Below are 16,880 nucleotides of genomic sequence, written 5' to 3' on the forward strand. Positions count from 1 at the left end.
TGTTTTTCTTTGCATGCTTTGCCAAGGATTTCTCGTAATCTACCTTCGCCTGCCTAACCTCCTTTGTGACTTGCTTACACACTAGTTCATATCTGCCATAGGCTTCTGGTCGCCTGATACTTTATATGCATCCCATACATTTTTCTTCTCTGCCGTGAACCTCATTAGTTCATCTGACCTCTATATTAAGTCTAAACCTTGAACAATATTTCTTACAAGTTACAAGTCTCATTAGTTCATTTCTACGACCATTTAGGCCTAAACCTTAAACAATATTTCTTAAAAGATATGAAAAGCTTAGTAGCTTCCACGATTAATTCCTTGAATGCTTCTCACTTAGAATTTTCTGTTGGTAACATCATCAGTTGGCCCCACTGTAGTCACCTTTACGAAAGCAAAAGCACTTCCCTTTAGTCTTGATGATAGTTACATCTGTAAGTAATTCCCATATAATTACATTGTGATCACTGTTACCCAGTGGTTCTTTCATCTGCAAATTCTTAATGCATAAATAACCACTGCTGATAATCAGATCAAGAGTATTACTCCTTCTGGTTGCCTCTTGAACATGCTGCTGTAGAAAACAGTCATCCAATAAATCCAAAAAAGTCTTGCTAGTGTGGGAGAGCAAACTTACAAGTTCCAGTCAATATCTAGAAAGTTAAAATCCCCCATTATAAGACATTCAGATTTACTGGACCACTATTTCTCTACACAATTGCTCATTATACTCATCAGATTCATTAGGTCTATAACACACACTTACTCTCATTTTTCCTTTCCCAGTGCTTATGTCACACCAAACAAACTCAACATTGCATTGTTCACCAACATCAATTTGATGCACTTTAAATTTTATGTGTTCCTTAATAATAACATAATCCCTCCCCCCTTCCTGTTATGGCTATCCTTTCTGTACACATTGTACTCCCCAAATTCCAATTCTGAACTGCTTATATCTGTGTGACCCCATCCATGTCTCTGATATCCCAACAATATCTGCCTTTGATGTCTTGACTAGCACTTTAAGCTCATCAAATTTAATAACATACTCCTAGCATTGGTGTACATGCAAGTACATATGCACTGTTTCTACTCTTAGTTACCCTAACACAGCCCATGTATTTATTTATTCCACTATGACTCCCAACAGTCCTGGAAATCTCCATGCTCATTCTAATAGAAGCAGTGCACGAATCAATTTTGCTTCTTGCTGCCACTGTTAACCTTTTAGTCTGTGTACCCCCCCCCCAAACTAGCAGTTTTCCGACCCATCTAATACTGCCTTGATAGCACCAGCAAATATTCTTGCACCCTTTCTATTTAAGCGTACCCCATCCCTGTAGAAGCAGTCTCTCCTGTCAACAAGCACCGAACAGCCGAAAAAAATTCTACCCCTTGAGCCTTGCACAATCTTTCCAGGGCCAAATTGATCGACAGGCTCTCATCATATATTCCCTCCTATTGTGTCTGGGCAGAATTGCAGACACTTGCACATTCAACCCTAACTCGCAATTTTTTTCAACACTGACCTGCACTTCTTGAGTAAATGTTTAGATCTCTTACTCTATGTTCACTATACTTTTGGCATTTCGTTTTATAAGGAACTCTGTCTATTGGCAACATTCGCTATAACGAACTGTGATGTTCGATATAGCGAATGTTCGTAAACCGAGAGTTGCCTGTAATTTATTAATAAGGAGAATTACTAAATATTAATTTTCACTTCTATTAAACTCAAAGAAAGAAAAAAAAAAAATGTGCCTGAACAAACTACATACATTATCTAACTTGTTTTCAGTGTAATGGCTTTGCTTCTTTGTACCCATCTATATTAATTCATTAAAATTTGCAACAGGAATAATTCAATGGAGGTAATAAATAGAGAACTAATGAAATACATACCTTTCTTCGCAAAGTATCTGCTGGGTGGCGAAGGGTATCTGTAATACGAAGTGCTGGAGGCTTTCTAGGGTTGCTACTTGGAGTGTGGACGGCACAACATTTGATGAACAATCCCATAAAAATGGCAAGGCCAACTAACATCAGCATCACTCCCCACCAGTATGCCTAAAAATCAGTTGTATATATGGTCAGAAGAACAATTGTACACAACACTACACATCCATCCATCCATCCATCCACTCCCCACACACTTTTTAAATCTCTGGCCTTCACAGAGTTCTGTGCTACACAAACAGAGTACACAACACAGAGATGGGAGAAACCCCTGGTTCCGTCAGACAACTAACACAATTTGTACTTGTATACTTATGTATATTAAAACAAGTTATATAATAAATTTTTAGATATTAAATTATAATAAAAAATTTTAATGAATAAATATAATTTATTTTCAATATCACATCATCTAGATTCATTAATATAATTAATAGCCCTGCAAAAAAGAAGCACCAGAAAATAAAAATAAATACGAACACAAAGAAAGCATTTTGCTGCCTAACCAAAGTATAAAAGATCAGTATGTGTAAGCATCATTAGCAAATGCTGTAAATGAAGCAACAGAGCTTAAAAGCAAACTACTGCAGGAATTGGATAAGCTATAGTTACTTATCTATTTGCTAAAAGAATAGTTGTATATTCTTGTATTGGTATGCTAGTGGCAAAAAAAGTTTTGTATTCAATTCCTGCCACTACCTTAATTAAAAATACCTAAACTATAATTTTTCTTCTACACTGGACACAACTAGGAGGCTTCCTTTGGGGAATGAGTTGGTTTTATCTCATATACAGAAAAAACACACACAGTGCAACTTTTAGTCTGCATTATAAATGAAGCACATTACAGTGGAAAAAATTTTTACCATCCCCCCCCGTTTTTTTTTTTACACATAAACACACTTCCCTGCTTAGTAAATAAATACTTTATTTACTAATGATTTATGAGTATACAGACTAAAAGACAAATTATTAAAAGTTATATCATTCCCTTTATGTTCCTACTAATATACAATGTTGTTATGGACTTACATTTTATGCATCCATTCTGAAATAGTCACGTAATTTAGTTTGATGACAGCATTTTTTTAGTACATAATTCTTAATTGTGGTCAGATGCAATAATTGAAGATGTTCACTCTGAAATTCTAACATCGGACAGGAAGTCTCAAGGGAATTTTTTCCATCGAGAGGAGTACCACAGGGATCATCTCTTGGGCCTCTTTTATTCACCATCTTTATCAACGATCTACCGCAATTTGTTGAGAGAGGTGGTATCAAGATACTAATGTTTGCCGATGATGTGAAACTATATTCACCTATCTGCAGTCAAGATGATGCAGTTAACCTTCAGACTGCTCTCAACTCTTTTGCTGATTGGGTCGCTTTGAATGGTTTGGAGGTTAATACTATGAAGTGCAGCTCTATTTCCTTTGCCGCTACGAGGAAAACTAAGACTTGAGTTAATGAATATTACATCAAGGAGATGCCGATTTCCAGAGTTGACGAAGTTAAAGATCTGGGAGTTACTTTTACAGCTACATGTGGGTTTGAAAAACACGTTAGGAATATATTAAACCAAGCGAAAAAACAAATTGGCTTCATTAAACGGCAGATGTACAGATTTCAAGATCCTCAGTTCTCTGTGCTCCTATTTAAGACAGCTATACTCCCTATAGTGGAGTTGCTTCTCCTATATGGAACCCACACTATGCATACTTGATACAGCAAATAGAATCGCTCCAGATGAAATTTATCCACTATCTTTCCAGACATAACCCCATGTTTTACCACAGAATCTTCTACCGGAATCTCTGTTCCTACTTCAAGCCTCAATCTCTGGAAACTCGGCGAACTGTTCTTGATTTAAAACTGTTGTACCACATCTTCGCTGGATCAACTTACCTGCCGGATCTTCTATGGCATATTGACCTTCACGCTCCAGCGGTGGCTACTAGACAGAAGACTACTTTCCACATCAGTAACTCCAGATTAGAGATATCCAGGAACTCCTTCTTCAAAAGAACATTGGCACTCATGAACAAGTTTGACCTGGATATGGCTGTGAACAAGAAACAATTTCACAGAACTATTTGGAGTAGGTTGACCGATTGACGGATGAGTTCTGGGCTAAAAATGTCCTCATTAATTCGTGTGTGTGTGTGATGATGTCTCCTGCAGCAAAGTGCTTTCTGCGAGTTTACATAGCGCTGGACTTGACGTCATGAATATCTTTTTATTTTTGTGAATTGAACTTTTCCCGTTTCCATTGTACAAAGTATATTAGTCTACCATTTATTTTTATGTTTGTACAACCTTTGCTCTGTTATACACTTTAACTGGGCGAATGCCTGTTGTGTATATTATATGTTAAAAATAAAAATAACCATGCCATCATTAATGTTTTCAAGCACTGTTAATTTATGGTGCTTTTTTTTTTTTTTACACAGGTCATCCACATTATCTTCTGAGTTTTCTGGCCTTCTGTTTGTTGATTGTCTTCCACTGTTCATAGGCTACAATTTCTTCTTTGCTCAGGTAATGCACAACTACAGTTTCTGCACTGACCTCATTCCTTGGAGCAAATGACCAGCCAGGTCATTTGCTCCAAGGCTGCCACCAAGTACTTTACAAGCAGCCTTTGCTTCTTGTTTTTAAAATTCTGCTAATTCAAAGTTATTATTAGTGATCTCGTCTTTTTCAGAAGTTTTCATTTGCTGTTGAGCTTACTTTCTCCTCCACTAATCCAATACCGATGCAATATCTTTCAGTGTTAATGCTTTCAGAAATTCTAGTACTTGAATTTCTGAGTTCACAATACCAGGAAGTAGCTCAACACGATAGTAGGCCTTGAAGGCTCGAATAATGTCCTGATCCATGGGGTGAATTAGAGCAGTTGAGTTCCTTGGCAGAAATGCAATTCTGATCTTGCTATATTTCGGTTTCAGGACATCAGCTGAAGGATGAGTTGGGCAGTGATCCAACAATAACAGAACCTTTTCTTCAAGTTTTTTGGAAAGCAAGTGGCATCAAACCATGAAGCAAAAAATCACTCATCATCCAAGCGTTGGAACTATTTTTATATATCACAAGTAGAGATTTTACTTTGACATGCTTAAAACACTGAGGATTTCAACTTTTCCCGACGCACAATGGCCTTAACTTGTGATTTCCAGTCTTGTTTGTGCACAGTAACACATAACTAACAAAGTTCTCTCTTTGTTAGTTTTCATGTGCTTTGTTGGGTGCCTTTTAATAATCAATGACTTGTCAGAGAGAACTTTATAGTACAGCGCTGTTTCATCACAGTTGTACAATTGTTAATCTGTGAATAAATCATCTTGAATCATATCATGCGAAATTCAGGAAATGCTTCTGCTGTTGTAGTGTCACCAAATGCAGATTTGCTTACAAGACTAACCCGGGATATCATATGATCAGCCTTCCATCTCCATCAAGCTTACGAAATTTTAGTGCCTATGCTTTCAAATTTACCCCATTTTTTTGGTACTCTTTCACTACACCTCTTTAAAAACCACTTGTATAAGCACGGGGCCATATGTGTTTTCACAAAGTCTAGTTTTCTTTCTTTGGAGGCCTACTTCATCTTCTATGGAGTCAATGAATGAATGCAATTTTCCATCCTCTTTCATCCAGCTGTGGTTGTTCCTTCTGGAATTCCACACTTGCAAGATATACTGCATTTTGCTTTGCCACCCTTAAATCTTTCAATAATCTTTAATTTTTCTTGAACTGTATTATTTTTTCTTTTGGTGGCCATTATTACTTCAGTCCTACTGATTTATTAATTTTGTTAAGTATTTATTTCTGATGCCCCAGAATTTACTGTGTTTTGAGAAAACTAAATCAAAACCAAACTGCTCTGTCATATCATAGTGCCAAAGTGAAGTTGTGATTCCCCCATAAATCACTTGTCAGTTCATGTTTAATTTTGTCTAGTTTAGCCCTTATCAGTTTTTTTCTATTCTAAGCGTAACTAATATAATGCACTTGATGAGTGGTAGCTGTATTCCTAATGTAATGCACTTGATAAGCAGTAGCTGTATTCTCCCTCCAGAGGTAGCTTTTGTAATTAGCGTTCCATTGATATTCTCGTTTATTGCATCTCTGAGAGGAGAAACTGAGTATTTACAGTAGTCTCTGATGAGTCCTGTTGTTTATAAAACTACATTAAATACTGAACACATTGAAATGAATATACAGCAAATACGAGTAAACAGGTGGCCTTTGGTTTACGATGGGATTCCATTCCTAAAGGAACTGACGAAAAAAAAAAAAAAAGTGTAAAATGAACCTAATTATATCATGTAAGTCAATGAGTTACATTCTATGCCTCTCTCAAAAGTGACATAAGTAATATAATATTATATTTAAAGCTCTGAAATCAATGCTATGAATGTAGAAACAATATTCTTATGAATATAAATCAATTAAATGTAATACAGTACAAAATAATCAAGCTAATTGTAATTAAATAAAAAAAATTAAATTATGTATATTTACTTTGATATGTTTGAAGTCCGGACCAAACGTTTTTCTAAATGCCACTGTAAGGCCCCTGGCATTGTTCTTTTTTTTACAGTGGCATAATGCAGAGATTTTACTTCTCTGAGGAAGTTTTTTTTTTTTTTTTTTGAAGAAAGCATGCAGTGTTGACTGTTGAGATTTCCTCTTTCTTTCTTTGAGAATCTCAGAATAAAGGCCAATGGATACAATCATGCTTCTTTTCAGTTTCGTACTTTTCTTTCAGTCGTGATTAATCTCACAGAGCTCATCAGTGAAGGTCTCCATGGCTGAAAGGTGCTGTAGATCGCTTGTATTCATTGCTTTTAGGAGACTCGTCATCTTTTTCTTTCTCCTCCTCCTTCTGTTAGCCTTAATTCTTTAGCCAATTCTTCGAAGTCTTCATTGGAAAGCTGCTGTCAATGGCTATCGAAAAGCTCTTCTATATCTTCAAAGATGGTCAAATGGCTTTGGGCCACCCCATTACCAACTCGCAGAGCATGCTCTATGCAAACCTTGACATGAAACCATGGAAAACCATCATCAAGGAGAGGAAACGGCACACCTGACATCTGGGAAGTTACAACACTTTGTCTTAGGATTTCCCTACAAAATCTGCAGTACCTTGGATCAGTGTTTCCGGTGAATACGCTCGGGCTGTATAACTCCCTCAGAATTGATGTCTGATCTTTCTGCAGATCTAAGAACTACAGACGACACCCTGAAAGAAGCATATAAACTAGAACTATTGACTGTTAGACTATATACCACTTTCACCTTACTGAAACTTCAGTGTCTATATTATCTTATTTGCAAATACAATGTGTTTTTCTTTCTTGTAAATTCAATCAACCTTGAATATTCATAACGTACACCCTTCTAGCAAAAGTTAGGCTGATCCAGGAGTGTCTACTGATGAGAAAATAAAAAGATGTCAATGATAATAATAATAATTCAGCTGTAACCTCGTCCAATCCCACCTCTTGCGGTAACCTGCTAATGCCTTCAATAATGTTCTACACTGGCTTCAATCCTGTGAAGCCAAGCATAAATTGGGCGAGAAATTTGCACCACACTCCATTCAAACATTTCACCGACACTTCCTCCCAAGAGCTGCGCTGATGTTATTAATGCCCTTCAAAATGTTTAATTGGCACCAATAATCCTTGATAGTTTGTAGTTGTAGTAGTGGCATGTGATGCAAGAAAGCAAGTGCATGAGCTTATGCAGCATCAGCCAAAAAAAAAAAAATAATAATAATTACACAATTTCCCTCCAAATGCCTGTCTAGTTCCTCCTTAAATTCATTTAACCTATCAACTTCCACAATGACAGATGGAAGTTTGTTCCAGCAATTAATCACCCGCTGGATAAAGGCAAATTTCCACACATCTATTCTACATCTGTCTTTTTTTAATTTGAATTTATGCCCCCTTAGGTTCGTAATCTGAACAAGTGGAAGGATTCCATCAGAATTCAGCGTGCTCAACCCATTCAAAGGCTTATACATCTCAATCAGATCACTGCGCAGGTGCCTAGTCTCCAGCCACTACAATTTGCAGAACTTAAGAAGCCTCTCTTGGAAAGAGGATCCCTTCATTCCCCTCACCAATCTTGTTGCCCTTTTCTGTACATGCTCAAGCAAATCTACATCCTTCCTAAAATGAGGCCTCCAGACCTGTATGCAGTACGCAAGGCGTGGCCTAAACCATTGCTTTATACAGAGGGACAATCACCTCCTTTTTCCTTCTAGCAAAATTCCTATATCTCATTGACAAAACCCCATGACCTGCCCTGGCAGCCTGTCTGCATTGCTCAGAAAACTTCATATCTGACTGCACAATTACTCCCAGGTCTTTTTCATTTTCTACCACCTGAAGTGTAGTACCACACAGTTGGTACGTTTCTCTGGGGTTACTTCTACCCATATGCAGTACTTTGCATTTGTCAAGGTTAAACTTCAGTTGCCACTTCTTAGCCCATCTGCCCAAATTTTCTAGATCCTGTTGCAGTAGCACACTGCCATTACTGTCATTAACAACCCTGCCAACCTTTGTATCATCTGCAAACTTCGACACTAAGCCTGATATACCTTCATCAACATAATTGATAAATATACAAAACAGTGGACCCAACACCGAACCTAGTGGGACTCCATTAATAACATTAGTCCACGAAGAGCAGCACCCATTGATTACCACCCTCTGTCTTCTCCCACTTAACCATCCTTTTATCCATTGTAGCAACTTACCCTTAATACCATTCTGCTCCAATTTGTACAATAGTCTTCCATGCGCAACAGTGTCAAAAGCTTTCCTGAAATCCAAATATATGATATTATATTTATCATATATAATATATGATACTGAGGCCGCCGTAGGTCAGGCGGGTGCATAAATACACGTGCCTTGAGTGACCGGGGTTCAAGCCGTGACTACTGAATACGGTGCTGTTTCTTGTATTCTATCTTGTGAACTCCTCTGACCGTTTGGTCATCCCGGAGTAAAAACGGAAAATTTATTTATTTTATTTATATCAAAATTATTTTTTGCATCCAGTTCCTTTGTAACCACATCATAATATCCTATTACATTTGTCAGACAAGACTTTCCCTTAACAAACCCATGCTGTGTCTGAATTATTGCTGCTGTCTTGTCTAGATGATCCTGCAATGCATCTTTAACCAGTGACTCCATTATTTTACCAGGAACAGAAGTTAAACTAACTGGTCTGTAATTACTCGTATCACCCTTCGAACCCTCATTTGTGAACTGGGGATACATTTGCAAATCTCCAGTCTGTGGGGACCTCCTCTGAGTCCAAGAATGCTCTCATAATTATGGCTAAGGGTTTGCTTAGTTGCTTTGCCGCCTCCTTTAATATAACTGGATAGATCCCATCCACCCCAAGGTGCCTTTCTTATGTTTAACTTCAACAATTTCTCCTCCACTTTGCTCTCAGTTATTACAAAATCATTAAGAACCCTGCTACAATTTGATAACCTTCTACCATTTTCAAACCTTAATAATTCCTCATGTGTGAATGTAGATGCAAAATACTCATTCAGTTTGTTTGCTCTCTGAGCAGGATCATCAACAGTCGAACCATTGATATCAAGTAGACCAATCAGATTCATTCCCTTTCTTTTAGTTTATATAAGTAAAGAAATCCTTGCTGTTTTTCTTAGCTTCCTTTGCTAAAGATTTCTCATAATCTGCCTACGCCTGCCTAACCTCCTTTGTGACCTGATTACAGACTAGCTTATATCTGCCATAGGCTTCTGAGTCGCTTGAAAATTTATATGCATCCCATGCATTTTTCTTCTCTGTCATGAGTCTCATTAGTTCATTTGATAACCATTTAGGCTTAAACCTTGAACGATATTTCTTAATAGGTATGAAACTTTTAGTAGCTTCCACGATTAATTCCTTGAATACTTCCCACTTAGAATTTACTGTTGGTAACATCGTCAGTTGATCCCACTGTACTCACCTTTACAGAAGCAAAAACCTTTTCCTTTACCCCTGATGGTAATTATATCTTCAAGTAAACTTAGTGGTTCCTTTATCTGCAAATTCTTAATACACAAATGATTACTGCTAATAACCAGATCAAGAGTATTACCCTCTCTGGTTGCCCCTCAAACATGCTGCTGCAGAAAACAATCATCCAATAAATCCACAAAAGTCTTACTGGTGTGTGAATGCCCAACCCTCAAGTTCCAGTTAATCTGGGAAGTTAAAATCCCCCATTATAAGACATTCTGATTTACTAGCCCACTCAATTTCTCTGTACAATTGTTCATTGTACTCATTCGAGTCATGAGGCCTATAACACACTCCTACTCTTATTTTAGCACCGGTAACTATCCAGTTGACCTTTGAATTTATTCAAACTGTCAGACTCAACTATTTGCAAGCACAACTTGTTTCAGCAATCAAGGACATCCTGGCTAAAAGAAAACTTCCTACAATTTAATCTGCACCTCAAGCCCTGTAAAGCAAATTTATGGCCCCCCCACCCCCCCTAGAATTCTCTGTAACAGTGAAAATTATGCTTTCATTCATTTCACTACCCCCTCTCACAGCCTTATAAACCTAAATCAGGTTATCTGTCTGTAGTGAGCCATCTTCTGTCCATGTATGGAAGACAGAGTTTGAATTTGAAATATGTGCATTACATATATCTTCTGTATGCTCATACAAAAGAGCACTATTTACTTTGCTCAATATAGGCTTTGGGGCAACCTACATGTAGATGTTGGTAAATGAGCTCCTTTGTGGAAAGAGTTATGGATTGTGAAGAGGAGACAGGGGTTACTGATCATGAACCAGATGATCCTGTGAAGACAAGGAGTCTTTCTGTTACATTAAAAATATGGCTGATTTCAGGTATGGTAAGGAATGATAATAAATTGGCTGTTGGATTTGATATATGGTTAAAGTGCCTATTATAGTGTTTACTCTTATGGTTCTATTCATCAGGTCAGATGGGCACCCATTTTGCTTAAAAACATGGATAACATATTTCAGTTCATCTGTGAGGGCTTAATATTTTTGCAGTCTATCAACCCTCAATGATGAATAGCTTCAGATTACCATTTCAGTCCTATGTGGATGATTGCCTCTAGAGGTAAAAATTTTGCTTTTGTCTATGAGTCTCCTGTAGATTTCAATGTTGTTTCCATTTATAGCAAGTTTCTGAGGTTCGTTTCAATCTTCATTTTAAACAAGTAGTGAGCATACTGACGAACAAAGCTCACCACATCCACTTAAATTTAAGCATTACAAAATCTATTAGAGTTATGCAGTGTATATTTTATATGCTTCCAGTATAGTCTGCAACTTTAATCTGCATTATTGATTAATTTAATTAGAGAAATATAGCAAAGAGTTATGCAGTTACATTTTAATGCACCAACTTGAAAAATTGCACTTCTGTATTCAATTTCTAACTTGGAGACCCCACCGCAACCCTAGATCCTTCACTGACAGTAGCCAACTTTAGGCCATCAAAGCTTGCTTATGCTCAGTTGAGAGAAGACACCATTATCCAAAAGTCAGCCAAAACTGTTAATATAATTTAAAAATAAATGGCATCACCAAAAAGTGAATTGACTATTTATTTAAAATTCAAGGCATTGTTGTGATACATATACGTTGTCTCATGTTGTGAGACAATTCATAGGTTGTCTATTTCCTTTTCTCTTATTATTTATTTGTTTTTATTTTATTTATTATCATTATTATTATTATTTTTTTTTTTTGGCTAGTGAAGCATAAGCTATAGGCCTCCTTGCACCATGTGGCCATTGCTAATATTGTGAGGTTTACATATCTCTCCTCAGACAAAGGTGGTTTTCATATTAGCAAACTTGTGCCAGCCAGAGAATGGGGTACTGAGTCCAAGTGGTTATGCGCCACTTTGCTTATTGGAGGCTCGAAGTAGTGGAACCTATGTTTAGTCTCCAGAGCTAAGTTCTGGTCAACCCTCTCCCATCTCTTCCATCTTGCAGTATGATTGAAGTCTTTTGGGGTTATGATGAACAATATGGCGAGATCCAAACTTCCTAAATTTTGAGGGTACAGCTCTAAAACGGTGTCTGCAGGCCGGCCGCTGATTAGTACACTGGACCGAACCTACTGGTAACTCTCTAGGAGGCTTCTGGATCAGCTAGTGTATAATCCTGTTGCCCCTACTCTGCCAGATAGTGACTGGAGGGAGTCCGAGTAGTGTTTTTGCAGGGGGCACTGTCGAGGCCATGTTACATCAAGGTTCTGGGTATATTCTTACCATGTGTACGCCATATCCAAAAAGTTCATTACTTCATAAAGCATGTCCCCACCCCACTTTTTCTTACAATTGAATACACCATGAATTGTCAAACTAATAGAGGAAACTTATCTGCGATAAGATCTAAACTTCTCAAACACTTTCTAGTTCATCTCACAAATACATGTGGTCTCAATTCTAATCTCAATGATGTCCATTTCAACTTACAATCTATCAAAAAACCCATGCACTTTTTCTGACAGAATTTCAGTTATCGGTTGATTCCACCACTGCTCATCTCAGTTGCCCAAATTATTTGCTGTATGATTGCTTTCGCCTCAAAGGTGGTACTTGTGCATATGTCCATTCCGATATTCCCTGTTCAGAGACTTAGTAATTTGGAATCTCCTCTTTTCGGTCTTCTCTGGTTTAAAATCTCTCTACCTCACGGTGTCAAATTCATTTGACACCGTGAGGTAGAGTTGGGAGAATGGTTGTCTCTACCATTCTCCCAATTCCGCTACTCAATTGAAACTCTTTTACTTCCTCTCTTTGTAACTTGATGTTCTCCAGTTCCACTTTCCTAACAGTGAGGTAATTTTCCTTGGTGATTTTAATGTTCACAACTCCAGCTGGCTTCCGTTTTCTAGTCATCGACCCGGCAGGTTGCGATGCTGACGTTTTTGCAATTACTAAAGACCTTACACAAATTGTCCATTTACCGCCCAGAATTCCGGACAATCCTAACCATACAGCCAAAGGCATGATCTTTTTCTCGCAAACAACCCTTCTAAGCACACGGTCGAAGAGAGTGGTCCTTTAGGCACCTCAGATCAACTTGGTGATTGTCTCTTCTCCAATAGAGCCATTATCTCATGACTATTCCCAACTTCATGTTGGCATTACAAGAATGCAAAATGGGATGACTTGCAATCTTTTCTTCTTTTCCTCGGTCGGATTATTGTTTCAAAACTTCTGATGTCAACGTTTGCTCAGATCGTGTCAGTGAAATTATTCTTGTAGGAATGGAATCCTTTATTCCACATTCCACCTTAAAATCTTGCCCTTTATCTAAACCTTGGTTTTCCAATAAATGTGCTAAGGCTGTTCAAGGGAAGAAAGCTGCATATAGTAATTGGCTTATTTCCAATTCTTAAGTTTCATTTTCTGCCTACACCAGAGCTTCTACAATTGTAAAGCAGTTATTATTAATCAATCCACACTAGATTTTGAACAGGCTAAGAGTAGAAAACTTACTTCTTGCCCTAATGGCAGCCGAGCATTCTGCTCTTGCCAAAGCTATTGGCAGCAACGTTTGCCCATCTCTGCTCCCACCTCAGTCAAAACCAGATTGTTATATTGTCACTTCAGCTGACCTGCTAACATCCCATTTTCCTTCCAACTCATGTCTCATGTATTAATGATCTTGGAAAAACATACTACCATTCCTAGCACATTCCATTAAATGCCTTCATTCCGTCAATTCCTCCAATTCTGTCAAAAGGATGTCAGAAAGATTTTTATGAATCTTGATGCTAAGAAAGCTCCAAGTCCTAATGGTATTTTTCCACTTGTTCTCAAAACCTACACTCCTGAACTTACTTATTCCAAAGGTGTTTTTCCTGCTGCTTGGAAATTTGCTCATATCCAGCCAGTTCCTAAAAAGGGTGACTAATCCCTCCCATCGAATTATCGAGCCATTGCAATTACTTCTACTCTTTCTAAAATAATTGAGAAATCAATTAACTGGCAACTCTTAAACTATCTAGAAATCTTCCATCTGATCAACGATTGCCAGATGGATTCTGTCAGTGTCGATCCATTGGTAATATTCTGGCTACCAATTTATGGACAAATTCAATGGAAAAGTTCAGTGAAACACAAGCAGTTGCTCTTGACATCTCAAAGGCTTTCGATCATGTTTGGCATAAAGGTCTTCTAAACAAGCTTTCATCTTATGATTTGTCAACTTTTTTTGTAATTGGTTAATCAGTTTTCTCTCTGACCACTCACTGAGGGTGATGGTAGATGGCTTTCTGTCTTCTAACTTCTCCACCAATGCTGGTGTCCCCAGAGGGTCAGTTCTTTCCCCCACTCTTTACCTCTTATATATTAATAACCTTCTTCCATTGACAGGAAATCCTATCCATAGTTTTGCTGATGATAGCACACTGCATTCCACTTTCTAGTTTGAGAAACCCTCACCCTGCTCAATCAGCTTCAACTTCTCGAATACTGACTATCAATTCCTTAAATGCCGATCACCTGGGGGGCAAAGACAACTTAGTTGATTTCAATCCTTCTAAAACTGAGTCCTGTCTTATATCTCGTAAAAAGGATTCTTCAGCTCCTATGTTTATCTTTGGTGACACTCCGATTTCAAGGCAAAATGATATATCTCTTTTGGGGATTACCCTGACTTCTAATCTCTCTTGGATTACACATTACAAGTATTGCTTACTCTGCATCTAAAAAACTTGGTTTTCTCTTTTTCTCTTGGCATTACTTTTCTTCCAAACAGTTGTTCATTTTGTACAAATCCACCCTACCATGGAATACTGTTCCCACATCTGGGGCAGAGCCCCCAAAACCTCTCTCAGGCTTCTAGATTCCATTCTGAAGGGGGCAGTTAGGTTAATTAATGACTCATCTCTAACAGAGATGAGTCATTAATTAACCTCTGTCTCATCCACTCTCTGTCTCATAGACATACTGTTTCTGCTACATGCCTTTTCTACAGATATTTCCATGGGCACTGTTCTTCTGAATTGGCTTCTCTAATTTGCGCCGTCTCTTTCAAAATAGTCTGAACACATGCAGCCACCAGCCAGCATCCATTTACTGTCCAACTTCAAATTCACAGAACCAACTTTTCATATTCTTTGTTTATTCATTCAACAGTCATTTTCTGGAACAACCTTCCTTCATATGTATTTCCTGAAAATTACAGTCTACAGAAGTTCAAGTCTAATGTCAACAAATATCTTCTTTTATCTTCTCAACCTCCAACCAATGCATGGTACTAAGTACTATAGTAATACATCTCTTGTTTGGGGTTTTTATTAAAAAAAAAAAAAAAAAGAAGAAGAAGAAGCTACTGCAAGATCTAGAAATATTATGCAGATGGGCTGAGAAATGTCAGCTGAAGTTTAACATTGACAAATGCAAGGTACTACCTAAGGACAACAGTAATCAAAAATTAATGTAGTAACTATATACTACACTCAGTATGGTGAAAATGGACTATTAGGGTGCCAGGAAAGTTAATGGGGTTTTGTGAATGATGTACAGGAACTTTGCTAAAAGGGATAAGGAAGAGATGGCCATATCCTGAGTACTGCCTGCAGGTCTGGAGGCATCATTTTAGAAAAGGTGTCGAATTTCTGGAATGGGTGCAAGGAAGGGCAATGAGATTGGCGAGGGGGGGGGGAACAAGAGGGTTGTCTCATCAAGAAAGACTTCAGTTCTGCAACTGCACTGTCTGGAGACTAGGCATATGCAAGGTGATCTTGATTGGGTTGTTTAAGGATTTAAATGGATTGAAGCTAAATGTTGATGGCATTTACTCTCTCTTGCTGAGACTACATGTGAGGGGGACATAAATATAAATTCAGGAAAGATGGTTGCAATACAGCTGTGCAGAAGTTTGCCTTCAGCCAGTGGTGGCTGATTGGAACAAATTTCATCTGTTGTTATTGTAGGGGCAGTTTGAATAAATTCAAAGGAGAACTACAGAAACTATTGGATGGGATGGATAGGTGATGTGAGAAAGTTTTTTTCTTTCTTTTTTCCTTTTTTGCTCATGCTTTATAAGCTTTCTTTCTTGCATCCTTTGTAACTACTAATACATGTCACCTCTCTACTTTTACTTTATCTACTGAATGCACTTTTTAATTGTGAATGGTCAAACTAATAGATTAAACTTATCTGCAAAAGATCTAAACATTCCAAACACTTCCTGATTAATTTAACAAATATACTTGGTCTCAGTTTCAATCTCGACGATATCCATTTACACTTAAATGTCTACCAAGCCCCACTCACTTTTTTCTAAGAGAATCCCAATTATTGGCTGCTTCAACTATTGCTCATCTCAGTTGTCTTAATTATTCGTTGTATGATTCTGCTTTCTTCAAAGATGGTACTTGTGCATACATCCATCTAATATTCCTTTTCAAAGACAGTAATTTATAATCTCTTTTATTCAAAGTTCTCTGGTTTAAAATCTCTTCAACCTATTCTGTCAAACAACTGCTCTGGCTTAGTCTTCCATGGCAATCAATTTCCAAAATGATAGTAAAAGATTTCAAAACTGTTGGAAAAATAAATTTTCACATAGCATCTTGAACATAACCAGGAGTAACAACCTCAGAACAGTTATGTGAGGTATGCTGGATCAAAGAGTTATGTTCAGATTTTTAAATATTGGCAAAACATTAAAAAGAAACAGGCAAACTGCTTTATTCAAGCTAGAAGAGAGAAACACAAACAGACTTCTGCATGAGTAAGGATAATATGTCTAGAATTATCAGCTTGCTTGGCCTGTTTAGGATTGCTTTCATCAAAAGTTTGCAATTGAGATTTTTTTTTTTGGGGGGGGGGGGGTTAATTAATTTGTCATCTTT

At 37.6% G+C, this 16,880-nt stretch overlaps 1 protein-coding gene across 2 annotated transcripts in view; it reads right to left on the minus strand.

Moving 5' to 3' along the window:
• Positions 1 to 16,880, minus strand: part of kuz (zinc-dependent metalloprotease kuz) — a 265,140-nt gene that overhangs the window by 7,654 nt on the left and 240,606 nt on the right. For both annotated transcript variants that reach the window (XM_090389623.1, XM_090389622.1), the window contains one exon: positions 1,906 to 2,070. In XM_090389623.1, coding sequence (XP_090245749.1) covers positions 1,906 to 2,070 — 165 coding nt within the window. The remainder of the gene's footprint in view (positions 1 to 1,905; positions 2,071 to 16,880) is intronic.

Source organism: Mastigoproctus giganteus, chromosome 2 (genome assembly GCF_048544385.1).
Source record: "Mastigoproctus giganteus isolate SK-2022 chromosome 2, ASM4854438v1, whole genome shotgun sequence".
NCBI classification, from domain to species: Eukaryota; Metazoa; Arthropoda; class Arachnida; order Uropygi; family Thelyphonidae; genus Mastigoproctus; species Mastigoproctus giganteus.